At 45.8% G+C, this 23,713-nt stretch overlaps 1 protein-coding gene across 2 annotated transcripts in view; it reads left to right on the top strand.

The window, feature by feature from the left end:
* ACSF3 (acyl-CoA synthetase family member 3) overlaps positions 1–23,713 on the top strand; it is an 82,194-nt gene that overhangs the window by 27,513 nt on the left and 30,968 nt on the right. For both annotated transcript variants that reach the window (XR_010727118.1, XM_066243441.1), the window contains exons 5-6: positions 1,608–1,756; positions 8,979–9,091. Coding sequence is in view for 1 of the 2 variants with exons in the window: in XM_066243441.1 (XP_066099538.1) it covers positions 1,608–1,756; positions 8,979–9,091 (262 nt within the window). In the remaining variant the exon portion in view is untranslated. The remainder of the gene's footprint in view (positions 1–1,607; positions 1,757–8,978; positions 9,092–23,713) is intronic.

Raw genomic sequence — 23,713 nt, 5'->3', positions numbered from 1 at the left:
ATATATATATCTACATGTTTATATCTGCGTCGTCTATATCTCTGTGTTTTCTATGTATCTAGGTCCTGTCCATCTGTAGTTGTTTACATGTGTATCTCTATCCGTATTCTATCCAGCTTTCTCTATCTGTCTCTGTCTGTCTTGTGGCAGTTTGAAGGACAAGGGTGAGGACAGTGAACTTGACCTTTGCTTTCTCATCCTTTCTGAACCCATATTTGCATGTCCCCGCCCCCTGCTCCCACTGTGTCATTTCTCTCCACCAGTCTATGGCTCTCGGAGCCCTCCCTGCCAGGGCCCCAGCACACCCCTCCTGACAAAGGTGCACCAAGTCTTTTGGATTCTTCAGTGGCATGAAGTGTGCCCTGCTCTCTCTTAGGGACCTGTAGACATAGCAGGCTCCTCTCCCTGTTATACTGAAAAGTGACCCACTGAGAATGAACACCTAAATGGGTAGCTTGTGAGTTTTCATAAGCACGATAGACACGTGTGAGCAGAGAGACATTTCAAACTATGTCTGTGGCAAGCACAACCTTTCAACACTGCAGTGAGTGAGCTGCTACACAAACATGATTTTAAAATTCCAGTGTATTTGTGTGTGTGTTTCTGTGGACTCACTCCAGACCATTCCATGCATCTGATTCCTTAAGAACACAAGAAAGGCACCTTTGTTTCCCTAGGAGAATTCTCAATTATCCAAGACAGTTATTTGATATTGTTATGATTTGGCTCCCACCATTCCTTTGCTCCTCTTCTGTAAAGACATTTTGGAACTACAGCCCTTGTCTGATGTTGCCTGCTACCTGTCACCTACTGGCTCACCCTCTCACAAGCCCCTGTGGGGTTGGGCGGTTGCTGGTGGAGGTGTGCAGTGCTCAGCCACCAATACAGAAACGGGAATAGGAGCACGTTTTACCCAACCCTGCAGAACCCGGGGCAGGAATTATATCAGAGAGAGAGAGGAAACCAGGGTGATTTCTGGTTAAGAGAGGCAGCGAGACCTCCCGTTTTGGGTTGTGGTGGGGTGGGCTCGTGAGCTTTGTACACCCTTGTCGGGAGATGCAACAGTTGTTTCTTCTCTAGCTTGAACTAGAGCCAAAAGCTTCTTCCTTTCTACACAAATGCTTACGCGACATGGTGTACACCAGAGTACTCAGGAGCTCTCAGGTGCTATATAAATGTCATTGTCACTATTGTGAGCCCCTGTAGCACAAGACAGTATGCAGGAACCTCTGCATATGTCCCTCAGCGAGGGACTATCTCCTCTCATCTGCCCCTCTTTACCCCTCAGACCTGGTAGCATTTTACTCACAGTGTAAATTCTGTTGTAATCATCTTATTACTGTTCTTTAGAATTATTTGTGAATAGCATATTAATTATTTGCAAAGAGTGCCACCAAATACCTTAAAATTACTTTTTCTTTTACCTTGATTACGTATTCCTTTAGAAGACCTATTTACACTCTAAATTATACCCAACAAATACTTTTCAAAGAAGAAAGTTAAATTTTAGCTCCCAACTATGGTTTTATCATGAATTTTAAAATAGTCATTTTTTTTTTTTAATTGTGTCATCTCAGAAGCTAAGGTTGCCTCTGGTTTGCGGATAGGTTGATGGTTTCGGGCTCAGCCGCCCTGCCACTGCCAGTGCTGGAGAAGTGGAAGAACATCACAGGCCACACCCTGCTGGAGAGGTACGGGATGACGGAGATCGGCATGGCCCTGTCCAACCCCCTGACCGCGGCAGCTCGAGTGCCAGGTACACACGGCGCCTCTGGCTGCCAGCCAGATGGCCATGGCCTGTTCCCTGTAGATGCTCACCTTCTCCCAAGTGGCCAGTTAAGGATAGAACAGAAAGGTATTCTTTATACTGGTGTCTTCTCCAGGTTACCTAGGGGAGCATGTGGGAAAGATGTGGACCACCAGAACCCATGTGCTCATCAGAGTGTCTCCTAGAGTGGGGTGCTGCTTAAGTCCAGACCAGGTTGGCCACTGGTGAGAGCCTCCTGTCCAAGTGCCCTGAGCCATACAAGGCCAATGGCAGCAGGAGACATGACAGGTGTGAGGGGCAGGAGGGAGAGAATCCACCACCTTTGCCTGGTGGCCTGCCTGTGTCTGGATGGCCCACTGCTCTAGACAGGGAATCTTGTCTTTTGGTCCTCCCGTCCAGCTCTCCCTTCCACTCTGACTTTCACTTAAATAGACCTTTATATCTTAGGTCCTTAACAGGGAACCTTCAAACAGAGCCCAAGGCCTGAGACAGGAAGATGCTCTGTTCTGTTCTCGGCCCTCCTCTAGTCCTCAGGAGAAGTCACCTCCACAGTGTGTCAAGAACACAGAGATACCTCATTAGAAGAAAAAGTAAAATAATCCTACCTCTATAATTCTATCCATACATCTATTTATCTTGCACAGATAGTGAAATTCACCCGTCATGTTCAGTTATGTGAGTTGTCATATAGCTACCATCCCTCTCAAGATACAGAAGGGCTTATCACCTCAAAAGCTTTCCCTTGTGTGGTTAGCACCTCCTTCACCCCAGGACCAGGAAGGCACTTACCTGTTTTCTCCTTCTGTAATCCTGTTCTTTTCTAGCCTATCATGTAAATGAATCCTACAGGACATGGCCTTTTGGGTCTGGCTTTTCTCACTTAGCAGGATGCATCTGCGATTCATCCATGTCATCACATGTCCCTTTCCATTGCCGTGTAGGATTTGTGGTGTGGACAGGCCACCATTCATCAACCTGTCCAGAAGCTGAAGGACATTGGATTATGTCTAGTTCTGGGAAGTTACCAGCAAAGCTGTTGTAAACATGGGTGTGCAGGTTTATCTGTGAGCATCTGCCTTTTTTCTCCTGGGTATAGGCCTGGGAGCAAGATCGCTGGGTCAGACGGTACGTCTGTGCCCCACTTTATGAGAAGCTGCCACGCTGTCTCCAGAGCAGCCCTTCATATAGGGATGACCTTAGATATGAGGAGACTGAGACTTTGAGAAATCATATAACCTGCCCACGGCCACAGAGGGAATACCTGACCAGGCAGATGTTCATCCCATTAGACAGGAACACCCACTTTGCTGGAGCACAGCGGCCCAGTGGACAGCCCAGTGTGAAGGAGGAGAAAGGAGACCTGCTGGGCCTCAATTATAAGAGCAAACACAAGGCCAGGAAGCCAAGAGTGAGCAAAGGGCAGTGTTGGAGGGACCATCCATGGGATGGAAGGTCAGAGGCCTAAAGGCCCAGTTGGGCTCACCCTTGGAAGGTAGAGGGACCAGCAAAGCAGCTGCCTTGGACAGAGGTACACCGTGACTTAGCCTCCAGTTCCCTCCAAGAAGGCAGAACCCAAAAACTCTGAAGCCCAAGGTTTGTTGGGCAGAAACTTCTGAATCTTAAATTATGGCTACAACTCTTGCTCAGGCCTCAAAGACACTATATGGAACAACAAAACGTGGACTGGCTGTGATCTTTCTCAACACTGGAATCACATGTCATCTGTACAGCAAGCCTCTAATAGCCAAGTGTAATGCTGGTTCCTTAGTTTGGAAAAAAGTGAATGAAGTAACCCTCGATCTTGAATTCAAGAGTGCTACATGGAAATCTCTAAAAGATCATGTTCGAGCCCCATTTCTGGAGAAGGCAGGTTGAAGAGGTTTTCCTGAAGCCCTCTTAGGCCTTCTCTGTGCACTGTGACTCCTGGGCTGGGCTCGTTCCAGCCAGAGGCTGTGAACCCGTGTTGGAGCATTAGCCTATTTCCCCTTCACACTTGGGACACAGCTGTGCCACCTCTCCTGGATTTCCCATGCATCCAGTGTGGGTTTGTTTCAGGAGGCCCTTCCTTTCTGCTGCCTGCACAGCCCTGGATGTTTCTCCTGTGGTCGCCTGAACGCCCACTAGGATTTGTTTAAAGGTTCTCAAAACCTGGAGAGGATACAGAAGGGCAAGGTCAGCCTCAAAGGAGGGATGTGCTGCGTGAGGATGGAGGTTTTGCGTGTGTTAAGCTCTGGGTCAGATCCGATCCTTCATTCCCTGTGTCCCATGCGGTTATCGTGAAGGAAGATGAATAATTCATGGCCGAGTGCTGCTGGGCCTAATGACGCTCTAATTGGAGGTTGAGATCAGAGGCGCTAATGGCTCCTGCAGTGGTGCTCCGTGGAGTGTTGACAGGAGCTCCAGGACCTTATCGGCCTGTTTCCACTCTCTGGGGACTAGCTGCAGAGCAGCCTCGCTCCCCAGATGCTGGACGGAGCTGCAGGCCAATTAAAGTTATCTAGGAAAAACAGACAAGTGTTTTAAAGGGAGACAGAAGAATGACACACAATTTGACTGTAACCAGCTCTGCTGCCCAGATGGATGCTAGGAGGGCAGCACTGTCCACGTGGTGCTCGGAGGGGGTGCTGTCTACGTGCTGGTAGGAGGGGGCATTGTCCGCATGGTGCTAAGAGGGGTGACTGTCCAGGTGGTGCAGGGTGGCTCCTGCCTAGGTGATCCCGCTGTGCCAGGGCAGCTCAGGTGGGCTGGCGTTCCAGAACTGCAGGGCCGCCGTACCCTGTCTTCAGTCCCCTCTCTGTGTGGACTTCACAGTTAGTGTAAATAGGGCTCTGAAACTCGAGTGATTGTCTCTGTCTTGAGAGTTTAACTCTGCTGTTGTGTTTGTGATGCCACAGTTAATTAAGATTCTGTCAGCACTTTCATTATAGATATTCTTAATGGTTTGTAACTTTCACTTTGAGAGGGGAGAGGAGGCCTTATTGAACAGAGCAGAAAGGAACAGGAATAGTGTGTGTGTGTGTGTGTGTGTGTGTGTGTGTGTGTGTGTGTGTGTGGTGTGTGTGGTTCTTCCTTTTAAAAAAATATCCAAAGGAGAAATGAACGGATTGAAAGATGGCAGGTGGAGGGTGGGGAGGCTGGTCTTTTTTGCATTTGAGGAGGAAAGTCATAGGTCCCTCTTCTGATAAGAAGTATATATTTGGTCTTTGTCCCCATTCCTGGCACAGAGCCTAAAACCCTTGGAATTTCCTAGGTCATAAGTGTCTTTTTTAAAATTTATAACAAGCCTCCTTCAATGACACCTGAGTTCATGTTAATAAGGTAATTTTTGGAAAACCCCTAAGGATGTGGCTGGTTGCCAGGAGAACCAATTACGTGATGGAGGGTTGGAATTCAGCTCCACTTTGACCACCTAGGAGGGGAGAGGTACTGGAGGTTGAATTAATCACAAGTGGTCAATGATTTAATCAATTGTGCCTGCATAGTGGAACCTCTGATGAACACAGGAGGTGCTGGGTGGGTGGTGCACCTTGGCATCTCTTCTATCTGGCCTTTCGGAGTGTATATCCTTTATTACAGTGTTTTTCAACCACCAGTCCATGAAAGAGTTAACCACTCTGATGTTGTGTGAAGATTATGGACACAATGATCTTAGTCAAATTCACTTATGCTCAGGGTGATTTCTGCTTTAGCGGTCCCTGAAATAATTCTTCTATTTCATCTTTTACACAGTCCCCAAGTGTAAAAAGGTTGAAAGCCCTGCTTTATAAGAAACTGGTCTTTTAATAAGTAAACTGTTTTCTTGGGTTCTGTGAACCATTCTAGCAAATTGTTGAACCTCGGGAGGAGGTTGTGGGAACCTCTGATTTGTAGCCAAGTCGGCCAGAAGCTGTGGTTGACACCACTTGTTACTGGCAGTCACTGAAGTGACCCACTGAAGGTGGAGGGCATCTTGTGGGACCGAGCCCTTGAGCTTCTCCACATGCGCCCCCATCAGCCAATGCAGATGGTCAGGCATGGCATGGGGTAGCTACATGCCTCCCTTGCCCTGAGGCCCCCTGGGCAGACCCAGGAAGACTGCCTTGCCCGAGTACACCTCTCTGGTTTGCTTCCTTCCTCCTGGGGAGGTAAGCTGAGAGGGCTCATACTCGAGGAGGCATTGCTGTCTGAGTGCTCAGTCAGGCCAGAGGCGTCAGCCACGACTGAGACAGGCCCCTCAGAAGGATGGGAACAAGGCGCAGGCTTTTATTTCTGAGTGAGTTGGTTTGTCCTGCTTCAGATTCTGTGCTTAAGTTGATGAAGTGCCTCCTGATGAAATAATCACATTCTGCCTGATTACTTAAGGTGTGTTGATGGAGCTCTATCTCTGGCAGGTATTTAGAGAAATCATATCTGACCAATCTCAGAGGATAATAAATCAATTTCCAGTATTTGATGTTTTCTTCTTATTCAGGCTAATCACCCTGCCCAGCACTGCATTACCCTTGTTTAAGCAGCAAGAAACATCTGACTGATACAGATGATGAGAGCTCCACAGGGCCTGTGGTAGTGCCAGGGGCCAGGTCAGTGAGGCCTGTCCGAGTGTCCTCCGGCATGGCCTCGGCCCTGCCTTTCTCTTCTGCGCTTTACCCACCCAATTTCTCCCTTGTGCCCTTTGTTCTGTGGCTTTTACACACACATTTATTATAAATAATGACCAACACTTTTGTCACTAAGGGCTAAACCCAAGGTTAGCCTGCTGAAGTTTAACTATAAAACACAAGTGACTGGGAACATCGGGAGACCTTAGACCCCTTGGCCCGGGTGGGGTGGGTGTCCCAGGAGTCAGAGCTGTGGCCCTGACTGGTCACTCTGCTGATATATCTGTCAGTCCTCATCAGACCATGAGGAGCAGTTTAAACCAGTGGTCCCCAATCTTTTTTGGGCCACGGACCAGTTTAATGTCAGAAAATATTTTCATGGACCGGCCTTTAGGGTGGGATGGATAAATGCACAAAATAAAATTATGCGACTGGCGTAAAAACTGTGGTATTTTTTTGCCTGACCAGGCAGTGGTACAGTGAATAGAGCATCGAACTAGGAAGCAGAGGGGCCCAGGTTCGAGACCCCGAGGTCGCCAACTTGAGCGCGGGCTCATCTGGTTTGAGCAAAGCTCACCAGCTTGGACCCAAGGTCTCTGGCTTGAGCAAGGGGTTACTCGGTCTGCTGAAGGCCCATGGTCAAGGCACATGTGAGAAAGCAATCAATGAACAACTAAGGTGTCACAATGAAAAACTGATGATTGATGCTTCTCATCTCTCTCCATTCCTGTCTGTCTGTCCCTATCTGTTCCTCTCTCTGACTTTCTCTGTTTCTGTAAAAAAAAACAAAAAAAAAAACTGTGGTATTTTTAAATATAATTGTTGAACTTACGAGACAAGCGTCAAGAGTGAGTCTTAGACGGATGTAACAGAGGGCATCTGGTCATTTTTTAAAAATAAAACATTGTTCAAACTTAAATATAAATAAAATGGAAATCATGTAAGTTATTTATTCTTTCTTTGCGGACCGGTACCAAATGGCCCACGGACCAGTACCAGTCTGCGGCCCGGGGGGTTGGGGACCACTGGTTTAAACGACAAGAGTTAAACTTGTCACTGAACAGAGAGATCAGCAAAGAAAGGGATTATTTAATCTAGAAAAGATAATGACCTGAGGTTAGCTGGAAACCATATAGAGTGTGCAGAATGGAGTTGGTGTTGACTGCACCCTGGGTCAGGCTGAACTGTCAGCAGGAGAAGCATAACTTGTGAGGTCAGAGGGGGCTGGTCTTGGACCCACCTCCACATTCACGAGCTAGTCCTTTTGTATGACAAGTCCAGAGCAGGCAAACCCATAGAAACAGAAAGTGGACTAGTGGTTCTGGGGAATGGGGAGTGGGGGAGTGAGTGCTGATGGGCACAGGTGATGGTGATTCCACAACACTGTGACTGCTAAATGCCCCTGAATTGCCACTTTATAGTGATCAATTTTATCTTATATGGATTTCACTTTAATTTGAACACTTTTATTTATTCATTTTAGAGAGGAGAGAGAGTGAGAGAGAAAGAGAAAGAGAAAGGGGGGAGAAGCAGGAAGCATCAACTCCCATATGTGCCTTGACCAGGCAAGCCCAGGGTTTTGAACCGGCAACCTCAGTGTTCCCAGGTCGACGCTTTATCCACTGCGCCACCAGAGATCAGGCATAATTTGAACACTCTTTAAAAGCAAAAATAAAGAGATGGAGGAATGCTGGTCTGGCTGCTTCCAGCTGCGACATGACAGATTTCTGCCCAAAGCTGAGGAGCGAGACCCCCAGGACATGGAGCGCTCACCTGGGCGATAGAGCCCAGGCCCCACCGCCAGGACCTCAGATGTAGAAGACAAGCCTAGGAGGACAGGACGGTGCTGTTCTAGCAAAACAAGGCTGATGTAACAAACATTGTGAAGAGTTTGGGTCCAGGACACTGAGAAAATTGCAGAGAGTTTGTTGACCCAGCTTGTGGGATTGTTTATCCCCTGACAAATCTCATTGATTCCAGCAGTTATTATAAAGGCCCTGAAATCTTGTAGTGGATTCTCACAGATGTTGGGAGTTTGATCTTGGAACCTCTGTCACGCCTTAGTCATTTATTACAGTGGCTGTGGGACACATCCAAGCCTCCTGCCTCACCTTTGTAGGTTTGAAGTTTGATTATAAGCTGGCCCACTACACTGGGGCCTTCAACTGGGATGAAGACACTGAACAAACCATGGGTGGCTAATAAATGAACCAAAATGCCAGCTATATTATCCTCCCACCATGAGGATCCTTGCTCACCGCCCAGTTTTCAGCTCAGTGCCTTTTGAGGCCTTTTCTGGACAGGTACACTTCAGGGCCCGTACGCTCAGCCAGGTGCTGCAGTCCAAGTGGAAGCCGCCCCAGCATCCCACCCTGGGTGCCAGGAGGCCTTCTCAGATGACATGAAGGCTCCCTAGGGCACTGGGAGCCTTGCCTTGCGTGCTGTTGGCAGCGGCAAGCGCTTGACTGCTGCAGCGAGGTGGGCGCCCATGCCCCGAGCGGGCCCCATGCTCTCAGGTCTTCTGTCCTCTGGGAGGGGTGTCCAGGCAGGACCCGTGTGCCTCGTGTGCAGCCCTCTCCTATGGAATCCCTCTGACCCATCTTCTTTCTCTCGTGTTTATCCTCTCCTTGCAGGTTCTGTGGGGACCCCACTGCCAGGTGTTGAGGTACGAATTGTCTCAGAAAACCCACAGAAAGAGGGCTGCCCCTACATCCTCCATGCGGAAGGAAACGAGAAGGACACCAAGGTGAGTCACTTTGTTTTCCACTGATGGCGCATGGGCATTGCACAGCCATGACACCCAGCGGACCAGTCACGGAAGTTGAGGGTCTCTCTGCTTTGGAAGTAGAGTCCCCACTATGTGAGGATGACCCTCCTGGATGGTGGAGATGCTGGCTGGTGTTTACTAAAGGTGCCCATTGGTGTTTCCAGGCACTGCCCACACCATGTGGGGGGCAGCCAGGCCCAGCAGTGCCTGACCTCCAGTTCCTGGCCCGACCTCTCCCTGGGCTCCATCTATTGGGGTTGCTTTGAGGTGGGTTGTAGTAGCATTGGCTAAGGACAACCCAACTTAAAACAGAAGTCATTGTAAGTGGGGTCTGATTTAAAATTCTGTGCTGATGGGACCCTGGCACCCACTTAAAGTGGACATCGACACAGAGTTCCAGGGCAGGTGTGGCTGTCACAGCCCTGCAAAGGCTCTTCGGGCAGCTTCACAGAACCCGTGAGTTAGGGTTACCCAATTCTACTGAAATAGCTGGTAGCTCTCTCTTAGTTTCTAATTATTCTAAACTTTATGAGGATGATGAAGAAGAAAGGAACACTGTCTATTATCTTATTCAGTGAAGATTTTACTAGCCACAAATGTGCTGGACAGAAGTGAAGTGGAGTCACAGAAAAGTTTAGGAATTGGTGGGAAGTGGAATTTTGAGTTAAGAGAAAATTATTCTCTCTACAGCTAATATCCATATTAGACATCACATGTGATTGATTCTGTTACTCAGAAGTTTCAGAAGATGACTTTTCAGTAGGGAGTCCTTACTCCAGCTTTTCCTTCTTCGTGAGCACCCTTGGGCTGCCGGCTCTCCCAGCTGTGCTCCGGTACAGGAGGGGCTGGGACAGGTCAGGCTCAGCGGGCCCCAGTTTCTATGTGTGAAGTGGAAGGGTTGAAGAGATTGTTGTTGAAGATTTTCGTGTGAGCATAGGTGGAACTTGGATGCTTTTAAATATAATTTTATGTGTATTTTCAGAATGACATATAAAAGTAGATATTCTCTTTACCCAAGGTTTACCTCTTACCTGGGCCCTCCCTAGGTTCTCATTCTCTCGGCCTCTGTTCCCAGATGTGATGACCTCTAGACAGGGCCTTGTTCTTCCACTGCCATCCTGAGGGTCCCGAGCCATTGCTGTCACTCCCTGACCATCCTCTGCCTAGGCTCTTGCCTCTGCCCTGCTGGTCCAGGGCCGTCAGCCACACCCACACCATGGGCTCCTTGTCTGGCTCTCAGCCTGGGCCCTGCACTGCTCCTCCTCCCCCGCCTCCTCATGGACTCCTGATTACCCCCAGGTCACCAGCACTCTGTTTGATGGCTGCCTCCCCAGATGGATGCTCAGCCTGTGTGCCAGGTCAAGGACGGCCAGCGGAGGGTGCCAGTTGGGGTGTGAGATCCAGGGACACTGCTCTATCAAGAGGTCCCCAGCAGAGAGAGGAACGGTGGGGGGGTTATGGATCCATCAGATGCTAGTGGGACAGGGGCAGCACCATCCATGGCTGTGCTGCCTCCTCCAGGTGCCGATCACCTGATGGCTCCGTCTCTGTGAGCACCTGTGCTACCGGAAGTGGCAGACATGGTGCCGGAGAGAAGGGGTGGGGTGCAGTGGGGAGCATCTCCCTCTTAAATTACTGTATAACTTAACTAGCCTGCACCTGTGGTGGCAAGCAGCTGGCCATCCGACAGCTCCTCTCCCATCTTTGATTATTTCAGTCTACAGAGAGTTGTGCTCGGAAACTCACTTAAAATAGAAAAAGCCAACAGCCCTGACCAAGAATACTTGACAGTCAGGAAGAAGGAAGCACTCATTCCACATGGCGGGGGCTCCAGAGGAGCAGTGCCACAAGCCCAGGGTTCTGAGGGGCCATGGAGACAGGAGAGGGGTTAAGAGGGCCATGGTTTCATCCTCCACCAATGGAGAGCCTGGATAGATACACCCCAACTGTCTACATGTGAAAGTAAGGGGATTTGGCACTTTTGAGGGTGTGTCCTAGAACATTTTCAATTCAATGAAGTGATCGGTGTGACAGACAGTCCAGACTAGAGCTGTCTCGGTGGCCTCGCAGAGTCTGAAGACCACGCCATGGGAAGAGGCACCAGGAGGCCTGTTTCCTCACACACGGGCTATGGTGCACCTGGAGCTAGTGTTTGGTCTTGTGACCAGTGAGGCCGTGCTCAGCAAAGGTCACCCCCAGGGATCAGGAACCATAGGAGGGACCCCTGTTAAGTCCTGGCTACAGGGACGTGCGTGCTTCTTTCTCCCTTGTCTTGCTTGAAGGAGGCCCCACTGTGGCACTGTTTGCCTGACCTCTCCTCCAGAGGAGCAGCACGCTTGGTCTCGAGTGTCTTACCTCCCAGGGATGCAGACCAGAAACAGGGCTTAGTAGTCTCACTCATGGATGGAGTGACGGCACCTCCCTGTTGTCTTTGGTGGCACTTGTCAAACTACCTTCATCCTTTAAGAGTAGGGACTCAGAAATATGTTTTACCCTCTACCCCCAGGACTTTGTAGAGTAAGAGCGGAGCAGGATTTAGGCAGTAACCTGTGCGGAACTTTCCATCTGGGCACTCCACCCCCGTGAGATGCAGCCTCCACTCTGAGCAGATCACGGCCACACTTCCGTGCCTGTACCAGCCCATCAGTACTGCAGCATGTAGGATGAGCCCCGGGCAGGGTTAGACCTGAAGGCATGAACACTGGGAGGCCCAGGCCATCGTGAAGGAAATGTACTTCTGTCCATTTCAGTGACATGTCGCAGCAAAAATGGAAACCAACACTGACCTTGTTGGGGACCGTGGTTACTAACAAGTAAAGGAGGAAGCTGTGATGCCCTCGGATGTCGGAGGAGGGCAGCCTGTGCTGGGCTGCAGGAGGCCGCAGCCCGCTGTGTCCGACACGGACTGTGCACGTGTTGCTGCAGAGAGTTGATACTGTCTCTGAAAAAGAGATTTGCCAAGCAGAATCCTTCCAGTTCCTGTCTGATGCCCTATAAATTCTCAGTGCAGCCTAAACTGGTAAGGACTGACTTTTTAATGTTCAGAGGTCAGGATGGCTGAGATGATTTGTTTCAAGTGGTTTTTTAAAAAACTTTTAATCAGTAATCATTTTAAATGTATAGAAAGTTGCAAAAATAACAGTACAAAGAATGCCCATATGCCCCTCACCCAGATCTCTTACCAACACAGTGTGCTCTTTCTCCACACTGTACGCCGCGGCCCTGCACCCAGAACACCCCGCGGCACAGCAACCGGGGCCTGGGATCCGCGTTTGCTCGTGTGACATTTTATCAGACTTCTCTCCCACACCGTGGCATTCTTCTTGTCTGCTGACCTCGTGATGTCACGTGTGGCATCTTCCCTCCACTGCAGGTTTAGTCTGGGGATAGTTGTCTTCCTGGTTGTCATGAGAACAAGTCTTGAACTTGGAAATGCCTCCTCCTTAGCCATAGTCACCAGGTCCTTACACCTGAGTGACAGGAATAATGATGTCAGCGCAGGTCGTGTTTATCAAAGAGAGAGGTGCTGACTAAGCAGAAGTGTGCTGCGTGGGGACAGTGAGTGTAGAACATGGAGGTTCAGGGAGGACACTTTTGCTAAGAACCTCCCTGGAGCCAACCTGCTGGGGGAACTGTGGCCTTGGCTTCTCCCATCCACTCCTTCCTTCTTTCATCCAACCAGCATGAGAGGAGACCCCCCGAGCCAGACCCCAAGCCCCAGGTTGCTGTCGGGATTGGCAGGCATGTCAGTAGTAATGTCCCCCATCGTGACAAATGCGATGTGGTGGCTGTCCCTCAGGCCCCTGCAGCCTGAGAGCACCCGTGCTTTTCCAGGGGGACCCACTGCCAGGACAAGAGTGAGTGACCAGTGCTCGTGAGCCCCCCGGGAAGAGGAGAGCCATGCCAGCGCAGAGGACACCAGGAGGGCCCTGTTAGCTCCTGTGCGCCCAGAGCACAGGGCTCTCATAGGCCCACACCACGCAGGAGCTATGATGCTGGGAAGGCAGTGTTATGGGTGCAGGAGAGCGACTCACTTGTCCTGAATGTGTGACAAAGCACATTTGTGTGCCTCACAGAGCACAGGCTGTGGGGTCCATCAGCAGATAAAGGGTTTCACAGCTGTGGTGACACCATCGTATCTCTGTGTCCCCAAGTATGTGGCTGCCAAGGGCCATGACCAGCAGCCCAGGAGGCTCAGTTGTCCTAGCTGTCTGTGACTCTGCTGCCGGCACTTCCTGAGCCTTGCAACTTTGTCTGGTGGGACTTGAGGCACTGGGAGAGCAGCCCTTCCCCCCCTCCCGGACGGTTTTCTGGCACCATCTGAAGTAGTTCCACCTTCACGTTTCCTCTGGCTGCAGTCTCCCTGCCCGGCTGGGTTAATGCGTAGCTTGTTTGCTGCAATGCATCTTTCATGTGCTGCAGCCTCCCGCCTGTAAACTGCACGTCGTGCACTGTCTATTTATTTTTTATTTTTTGAGATTGCTTGCTTACGTGAGAGCTGAGTGCCAGCCAGCAACAGTGGGGTCCATCAGCAGATGAAGGGTTTCACAGCTGTGTGTAATGCACAGGGTAGCCAGGCCTTCACACAGAATCATCTCTTGCTGAGGATGCAGAGACCCATGTGGGGTGTGCACAGGCTGGAGCAGGACAGCAGCTCTGAGCTCTGCTTCCTTTCATTTCTCCTTAAAAATTAATTATCTCATAGTTTATCCATATGCATGCTGTCACTCTGGACAACAGACTGCTCTGTTGCCTCTCCTCCCCACACCACTAACATCTCCCATCCCCTCCCCTGTCATTGCCATCTGTCACTATATGTGTCACCAACTGCTGCACATGACCCACCGTGGGGCCTGGACACACTTTGTCCCACAGTGGTAGCAGTGTCGTCCCCACAGAGGCACTCACTTCAGACAAAGGGCAAACAGTTCCATGCCTCTTGGGCTGCTCTGGGGTCACCACCCCTATGAAGGGCCAGGTAGGAGGGGACATGACTCCAAAGTGGGGATCTTAAGTGGAAAGGAGTCCATTTGGTGAATGGACTGCCCTGTGCCTCTCTCCTCCTGTTGTCAAGCAGAGCCTACCCCAAATACCCTGTACAGGCACGCTCTGAAATGCAAGATGGGATGCCTTCCTCCCACTGATCATCCAACAGGGATGACCAGTTCTTTCTGGTCCGAGCAGTAGGCAGTGCTGGGCTGGGTGGCCCTTCGTCAGGATATAGCAGGAGCTAGCTCACAGCCAAGGAGGGGCCGTTAGGTACAGGCACTGTGCCATGTATCCTGCCCCCGCTCACCCACCTGGATTGCGGCACCTTCTTCTAGCATGCTATCTTCTCATCATGAATCGGGCAGGTGTCAGGGGTTCCAGCTGGCAGCTTTCCAGCAACACCTGCTGCTGATAGAGATGAGCACAGTGCTGATACTGGCAGGCCACTAGGCCAGTGGGACATGGTTCAGAGTTGGGGCAGACACTATAGTCTTTGAAAGTAGGGTTCAGGTGGCTTCAGATAAGGACACATTCATTCTCACATTAGCAGCTCTCAGGCATGGCCCTGGTCATAGTAAAATGGAGAGGCATTCATGTGCAGGTGTGTGTACCCTTAGTCATACAATGTTCCTGGGGGCAGGAAGACAGCCTAGACCTTTCATTGCCCTGTGGAAAGCAGGTGTGGCACGAAGTCACGCGAGACTGCTGGGCACCCAGGGTCTGGCTGCATGCCCTATCCAACCTTCACCTGAAACACCCTCAGGAACAGCTGGGATCCCCAGAGCATGGGGAGTGGGCGCTACTGACCACTCACCCAGCCCTGCTTCTCACGAGTGGCTCTGAGAAATCCCAGCAGAAGCCCTCACAGGGCTCTGGCTCTGCACATGCCCAAAGCGCATGATAGATCTTAGTTGAAGGCAGCGTTTGTTGTTATACACTATTTTAGTTTATTTATTATATCTCTGTGGTATTATTCTCCTCAGACTATTCTTCTCCTGGTGAACCTTCGCTCTTGATATCCCATCATACCCTTGTCTTTAAAATTTATACACGTCAACCGCCAAAATTAAATTGGCCTACTGTCAAGGTCAGTCCAGTGAGTTAGCTTGGCATAAGCAAGTGTGTAACAGGCCTGGATGTGTTTGCAGTTCTATACCCGTGGTTCATTTTCCCCTCTCCCCAAAGAAATGAAAATGCTTTTCATTTTGGCATAGAGAAAATGATGACACATCTCAGTTACTTGATACTGCCTTCCATAGACCGGAGACTCCCTTTGGCAAATCTTTATAAAAGTTTGGATTGGTGAATCTGCCTGTCCTTACGGTGTTGACCCTGTGGTGGACGTGCCAGGTGAACCTAAGGAGAGGCTCAGATTAAGTGTTGAATGGGATCGGGCTGGTTGAATGGGACTCGAGGGGCTCTAGTTGAAAGAGGGTTGGTTTGGGTTCCAGAAGACCCCAACTTTGCACTGTACATGTCTGTGCCACAGAGCCTGCGTGCCGGCAGCTGCTGTGCTTGAGGGCTGCTCAGTATGTCATGTGGCATCAGAGCGGCATCTGCAGACAGCAGCCATCCTCATTCACCAAGTCCAAGTCATCGTCTGTGGGAGACATGGACTGGTTTCAGAGATGCTAAATTTAAAATAAACACTTCTCAGAATTAACAGAATTAGTGTCTTTTCACTTCATGAAGTTTGCCTGGAATAAGATCATAAATATTTTTTCTTACTGTGTGCAATCAGAAATTGAGGACACAAGGCTGGGAGGTGGGCAGGAAGCCCTCTATCACTTGATGAGCTCTGGTCCCCACTTCTGCCCACCACATAGACCAGCTCGCACGTGGTCAGTGTGCACCTGCCAGTGGAGAGAAGGGCAGGGTGTGAGTTTGCTGGGTCTGGACTTTGAGGTCAAGCACAGATGAAGGAATAAAGAGAGGGTCCACAGGTGGCAGGAGCTGGAGTGACCACAGCATGGAGGGGGTGATTCTGTCTGTAAATTAACACACAGAGAGTAGAGAGTCTGAGTCTAATCATAAGACAAACCCCAGTGATCTGAACAGGTGACATTTAATACCAAGAATGCCTACTGTGCGGCAGAACAGTAACTATGTGATGAAAGAGGCCTCCGTAGGGCACGTAGGACTGGAGGAGACTGAGGAGGGTGAGGACAGAGGACTTTCTCCTTCAGTTACTGATTTCTAACTTAGAATGGAACTCGGGTAGCACTGTCTGTTTCTCCTTTCAGTTCTGTCAGTTTTTATTTCATATATTTTAACGTGTAAATGTTTCTAATTATGGTATCCTCTGGTTTGTTGTATTGAACCTTTTATTAATATGCAGTGTCCTTCTTTGTCGCTTGTAACCTTTTTTTTTTACTTAAAGTCTATTTTGTCTGATATTAGTCTAGCCACCCTGCTCTGTTTGGTTACTGTTTGCGTGGAATGTCTTTCTTCATCCCTCCTTTTTCAATCCATCAGTCTGGATTTTAGGTCTCTTGTAGATAGCACATAGTTAGGTCATGTGTCTTTATCCACTCTGCCAATCTCTGTGTTTTGATTGGAGAGTTTAATCCATTTATATTTAAAGTAAGTACTGACCATGGCCTGGTGGCTCAATGGATAGAGCATTGTCCTGGCATAACAAGGTCACGGGGTTTGATCCCCAGTCAAGGCATATACAAGAAGCAACCAATGAGTGCACAACTAAGTGGAACAACTAAGTGGAACTAAATTGATGCTGCTCTCCCTCCCTCTCTTTCCTTTCACCCCTGTCTTCACCTTTCTCTCTCTCAAATCAATGGAAAAAAATTTAAATAATTACTGATAAGGAGGGATTTCTGGCATCCTGCTATTTGTTTCCTACATGCCTTGTAGCTTTTTATGTCCCTCATTTCCTGCATTACTGCCTTCTTTTGAATTTAGTTGATTTCTTATAGTGAAATATTTATTGTATTTCCTCATGTATAAGATGTACCTTAATTTGGGGGCCTGAAATTTGAAAAAAAAAAAGACTAGCATAAAAAAGCGGGAAATGCAAGTAAAAAAAATCTACAACCACTGTATAAGACGCACCCAGTTTTTAGACCCCCAATTTTTTGAAAAATGGTGTGTCTTATACATGGGGAAATATGGTAAATTTCTTTCTCATTTCTTTGTGGTTGTCACAAGAATACATTTACTATCCTACTGAGAATGCAAGGCTGGTTCAATATTAGAAAATCAAACAATATAATCCCATACTAGCAGCCTGATGAAGAAACAAATTGATGCAGAGAAAAGCACTTAAAACCATACCACTTAGTACAACCATTATGGAAGAAAGTATGGTGGTTCCTTAAAAAATTAAGAATAAAAGTAATCCCTCTACTGGGTATATACTCCCCAAACTCAAAAACATTGGTATGTAAAGACACATGCACCCCCATGTTCACTGCAGCATTGTTCATGGGGGCCAAGACATAGAAACAACGAAAATGTCCTTCAGTAGAGGATTGGATAAAGAAGATGTGGTGCATACCGTATATACAAAAAAATACTACTCAGCCATAAGAAAGGATGACATAGTATCATTTACGACAACATGGATGGACCTTGATAACATTATATGAGTGAAATAAGTAAATCAGAAAAAGCTAAGAACGGTATGATTCCATACACAGGTGGGGACATAAAATTGAGACTCATGGACATAGATAAGAGTGCAGTGGTTACCAGGGGGAGAAGGAAGGAGAGAGAGGGGTATGGGGGAGGGGGAGGGACATAAAGAGAAACAAATATAAGGTGACAGAGGATGATCTGACTTTGGGTGTTGGGTATACAACATAATCGACTGTTCAAATGATGTGGAGATGTTTTCTTTAAATCCGTATACTCTAGTTGACCAATGTCACCCTGTTAAATTTAATTGTCTAAATAGAAATAAATAAATTTTTAAAAATACCAGATTCATTCATGATAAAAACTCTCAGCATATCATAAATAGAATGAAATCTATGAAAAGCCTATAGCTAATGTCATACTTAATGTTGACCGCTCATGAGTTAACTGTGTTTGCACATACATTGGCTATTTCAATTTTTGGAACTCAGGGTAATACAGGATTATTGTATTTGTGACTCTTCGCCCTGAGGGTCAAAGTTCGAAAAACAGTACACCGTTCTCTGTTCTCCTGCGGACTCCTTTTCTTCCCACTCCTCCAGGCTGAGACCGCAAAGTCAAAGGTACGGCAAACAAACACAATCACAGAGTCGAGCCCTCTAAACTTGGACTATCTTCTAACCGCTCGCAGTTTGAACATACATATCAAGGATATTGTAAAATCTTTCTTCGTTATGTTCAATCGTGTTCAGTTTATTATAAAAAAAAAGTTACTTTCCTTGATACTTAAGTTTTTATCGCAATTATAGTACAAAAGTTTCAACTATGATGGATCGTGAAGGTAAAGAACCTTTCAATAAATTATATGCAGACACTTTATCTGATTGTTCGAATGATTTTGAAAAAGGAATAGAGTGTGAGCAACTGTGGGAAAACAAGAAACAATCTAACATACTATAACTATAATCTTAGAAGAGGAAAAGAGAGAAGAGCTAAATAACTGGAGAGATACTCCATGTCTGTGGATTGAAAGATGTAATATTGTTAAGATGGCAATTCTCCCCAAACTGAACTACAGTGGAGAGACATACTCTGTTCATGAATTGGAAGACTCATCATACTAAAGATGCTAATTCTCTCCAAGTTGATCTATGAATTTAATGAAATTTTGATTAAGATTCTAAAAGTAGGCTCTGGCAGGTTGGCTCAGTGAATACCGCATTGGCCCAGTGTATGGATATCCTGGGTTTGATTCCTGGTCAGAGCACACATGAGAAGCAACCATCTGCTCCTCTTCCCCTTCCTCTACCAATTCTCTCTTCTTCCCCTCTTACAGCCAGTGGTTCAATTGGTCCAAGTGTCTTCCCTGGGTGCGGAGGATAGCTCAGTTGATCCTAGCACTGGCCTCAGGCACTAAGGATAGCTTGGTTGATTCAAGCATCAGCCCCAGACGGGAGCTGTCAGGTGGATCCCAGTCGGGCTGCATGTCAGAATCTATTTCCCCTCCTCTCACTTAAAAAAAAAGATTCCAAAACTAGTTATTTGTAGATATAGACAAACTATTTCTAAAATTGGTATGGGCAGGCAGAAGAACTAGAATAGTTGAAACAACTTTGAACAAGAACGAAGTTAGTGAAATGACACTTCAATTTAGAAACTTACTATAAAATTATAGCAGTCAAGACTGTGGTATTGACAGGGGAACAGACACACACAGATCAATGGAAGAGAATATATAACTGATATACAGACCTGTTCAAATATGTACAATTAATTGTGACAAGGCTACAACAGCAATTCAATGAAGAAAGTGTAGTCTTTCTAATAGTATTTGAACAACTGGATAATCATATGCCCCCAAAAAGTAATCTCTACCTAAACCTCATATATTATGTAAAAACTCACTCAAAACTCATCATAGATATAAACTGTAAATCTATAAAACTCAGAAGAAAAGCTAGGAGAAAACTTTGGTGACCTATAGTTAGAAAAGGAATTCTTAGAGATAACAGCAAAAGTATGATCCATAAAAGGAGGAAAAAGATAAATTAGACTTCATCAAAATTAAAAGAAAAAACTTTTGCTTTATGAAATACAAGAGAATGAAAAGATAAGCTACAGACTAGGAGAAAATATTGACAAATCATATCTCCAACATAGAAGTTTCAAAACTCAACAGTAAGAACACGAGCAACCTGAGGGGAAGCTGGCAGATCAGGAAGGATTACCTGGACAACAGTTGCCCCGTACAGAAGCCATGCATGGATGCCACAGGAAAAACTGTAGACCTACGTTCCTCATAAACACAGATGCAAACTCCACGAAAAAATTAGCAGATCAAGCCTAGCAATCTATAAAAAGGATGAACACCTTATAACCAAGGAAATTTATTGAAGGATCGCAAGATCAGGAAATTAGAAACATTAAAAACTTTAACCATTGTGACTAACCACATGAACAGAATAAAAGGAGAAATAAATAAAGAATAAATAAATAAAGGGGGAAAACTTTATATGATCATCTCCACAGATAAATAAAAATGACATAATACTATTCGACTCACTCTATAATAGAAACACACTAACATATAGTATCTACAAATACCACAGCCTGGGCAGAATTTATCTGATGTAAATACATTGGAACTCTAGGAGTCTTTTGAAGGCTGGCAACTTCCAGGGGAAGGCTTGGATGGTAAACTACAGTTAATTTTAGTCATTTTCACACTTGGTATAGTAACATCTACCCAGAGGCGGATTAAGGATGGTTGAGGCCCCGGGCACAGAAGAAAATATTGGGACCTTTAAAAAAGAGAGAAATGGAAAATAAAAATACATGTTTACCATATTTTAAATAAATAAAAAATATTACTATTAATGTTAAAATTGCACATATGAAACCATACTTCTTGTCATTAGAAAAAAGTGCCAAGTTGGGATTTTGTGGGCCCTTCACAAGTCAGAGCTCAGTGCAAGCGCCCAGCACGCCTGCCATTAAATCTGTCTCTACATCTACCCATCTTCCACCCCAACCTCAACCTCATTCCAGGTCAGGCAGCTGTGCACGTGTTCCTGGTACAGAGTACACATAGCTTTAAGAGCCAGGGTAAGCAGTGAGGATCCTGCCCTCCAAATACTGGAGATCTGTGCTGATCGTTGATTCTGATCACAGAGGTGCAGAGGCAGACATCCATTGTTGTTGTACTGTCCTGCCCCTACCAGATGAAGTGACGGGCTGTAATGGGCTGGTGTCCCAACTCCCTTCATTTTTTACTTAGGCAGGCATTAAAATGAGCACATTAAAAAAACCTGACTATATGGAAGAAATTAGAAAGTGACTGCAAATGCCCAAAGAAAAGTTCAGAAAAGATAAGACCTCATTTTATACCTCATGGTGATCTTCAGCAGAGAGATAGCCTACAACAATCAATATAATAAAAATAATAAGCAAAAACAACAACACAGAGCAAACTCTGGGGAAGGGAGAGAATGAGATTCCCATTGTTACCACATTATGAGATCCAAATGTCTAGTGTTCAACAGAAATCACAAGGCATACAAAGCAACAGAAAAGTATGGCTCATTCAAAGGTAAAAATAATCAACAGAAACTGTCCCTGAAAAAGACTTAATGGAAGATATACCAGACAGAGACTTTAAAACAGCTGTCTTATGGACAAGAGTGTGGTGGTTACCGGGGATGGGGGGGGGGGGAGGGGGGACGTGGGAGAGAAGGAGGGAGAGGGGAAGGGGGAGGGGCACAAAGAAAACTAGATAGAAGGTGACAGAGGACAATCTGACTTTGGGTGATGGGTATGCAACATAATTGAATGACAAGAAAACCTGGACATGTTTTCTTTGAATATATGTACCCTGATTTATTGATGTCACCCCATTAACATTAATAAAAATTTATATTAAAAAAAAAAACAAAAAAAACCAACTGTCTTAACAATGTTCAAAGACCTAAAGGAAAATGTGGAGAAAGTAAAAAAAGATGTATGATTAAAATACTATAATTGCAATAAAAACCTAAATATCAAGGAAAGTAACTTTTTTTTATAATAAACTGAACACGATTGAACATAACGAAGAAAGATTTTACAATATCCTTGATATGTGTGTTCAAACTGCGAGCGGTTAGAAGATAGTCCAAGTTGAGAGGGCTCGACTCTGTGATTGTTTTTGTTTGCTGTACCTTCGACTTTGCGGTCTCAGCCTGGAGGAGTGGGAAGAAAAGGAGTCCGCAGGAGAACAGAGAACGGTGTGCTGTTTTTCGAACTTCGACCCTCAGGGCGAAGAGTCACAAATACAATAATCCTATATTACCCTGAGTTCCAAAAATTGAAATAGCCAATGCAAGTGCAAACACGAGTTAACTCATGAGCGGTCAACATTAAGTGTGACATTAGCTATAGGCTTTTCATAGATTTCATTCTATTTATGATATGCTGAGAGTTTTTATCATGAATGAATCTGGTATTTTTTAAAATTTATTTATTTCTATTTAGACAATTAAATTTAACAGGGTGACATTAGTCAACTAGAGTATACGGATTTAAAGAAAACATCTCCACATCATTTGAACAGTCGATTATGTTGTATAACCAACACCCAAAGTCAGATCATCCTGTCACCTTATATTTGTTTCTCTTTATGTCCCTCCCCCTCCCCCATACCCCTCTCTCTCCTCCCTTCTCCTCCCCCTGGTAACCACTGCACTCTTATCTATGTCCATGAGTCTCAATTTTGTGTCTCCACCTGTGTATGGAATCATACTGTTTTTAGTTTTTTCTGATTTACTTATTTCACTCATATAATGTTATCAAGGTCCATCCATGTTGTCGTAAATGATACTATGTCATCCTTTCTTATGGCTGAGTAGTATTTTTTTGTATATACGGTATGCACCACATCTTCTTTATCCAATCCTCTACTGAAGGACATTTTCGTTGTTTCTATGTCTTGGCCCCCATGAACAATGCTGCAGTGAACATGGGGGTGCATGTGTCTTTACATACCAATGTTTTTGAGTTTGGGGAGTATATACCCAGTAGAGGGATTACTTTTATTCTTAATTTTTTAAGGAACCACCATACTTTCTTTCATAATGGTTGTACTAAGTGGTATGTCTTTAAGTGCTTTTTTCTGCATCAATTTGTTTCTTCATCAGGCTGCTAGTATGGGATTATATTGTTTGATTTTCTAATATTGAACCAGCCTTGCATTCCCAGAACAAACCCCACTTGGTTGTGGTGTATCATTTAACTTATGTAGTGCTTAATTTGATTAGCAAACATTTTGTTAAGGATTTTTACATCTTTTTTCATGAGGAAAATTGGTCTATAGTTTCCTTATACTTTTTTGTCTGGTTTGGGTAGTAACATTGGCATCATAAAATGAGTTGGGAAGTGTCTCTCTTTTTCCATTTTCTGGAAGAGTTTGTATATAATTGGAATTATATGGGTTTTTTTTTTAATGTTTGATAGAATTTACCAGTGAAACCATCTGGGTCTTCTTTGGAAGATTTTAACCGACTTCAACTTCTTTAACAGTTGGGACTAATCAGGTCATTTATCATAACATGGGTAAGTTTTTCATAGATTGTGATTTTTAAGGAATTGGCCCATTTAACTTGCTGACTTTATGTGCATAAATTTTTTCATAGAATTCCATTAACCTTTTAATATATGTAGAGTCTAAAGAAATACCCTTCCCATCACTCATAGTGATCATTTGTGTCTTCTATTTCTTTTTTCTTTGTTACTCTTTCTAGAAGTTTACTCATTTTATTGATCTTTCTTCAAAGAACTAGCTTTTGGGTTTATTGAATTTCCTCTATTGCTTTTCTCTTTTCAGTCTTAGTTTCTGTCTTATACTTATTGTTGATTTTTTTGTTCTTTAATTTTTTTTTCTTTTTCTAGTTCTTTTTTTTTTTTTTACACAAAGACAATTATTTAAGATCTTTATTAACAGGTGCTTGCAGTTTGTTGACCTTCTTGAAAAAATCAAGCTGTAAA

The sequence above is a fragment of the Saccopteryx bilineata genome, chromosome 9, assembly GCF_036850765.1.
Source record: "Saccopteryx bilineata isolate mSacBil1 chromosome 9, mSacBil1_pri_phased_curated, whole genome shotgun sequence".
NCBI classification, from domain to species: domain Eukaryota; kingdom Metazoa; phylum Chordata; class Mammalia; order Chiroptera; family Emballonuridae; genus Saccopteryx; species Saccopteryx bilineata.
The sequence above is the reverse complement of the archived record's forward strand: the minus strand, read 5'-3'. Positions and strand labels throughout refer to the sequence as shown.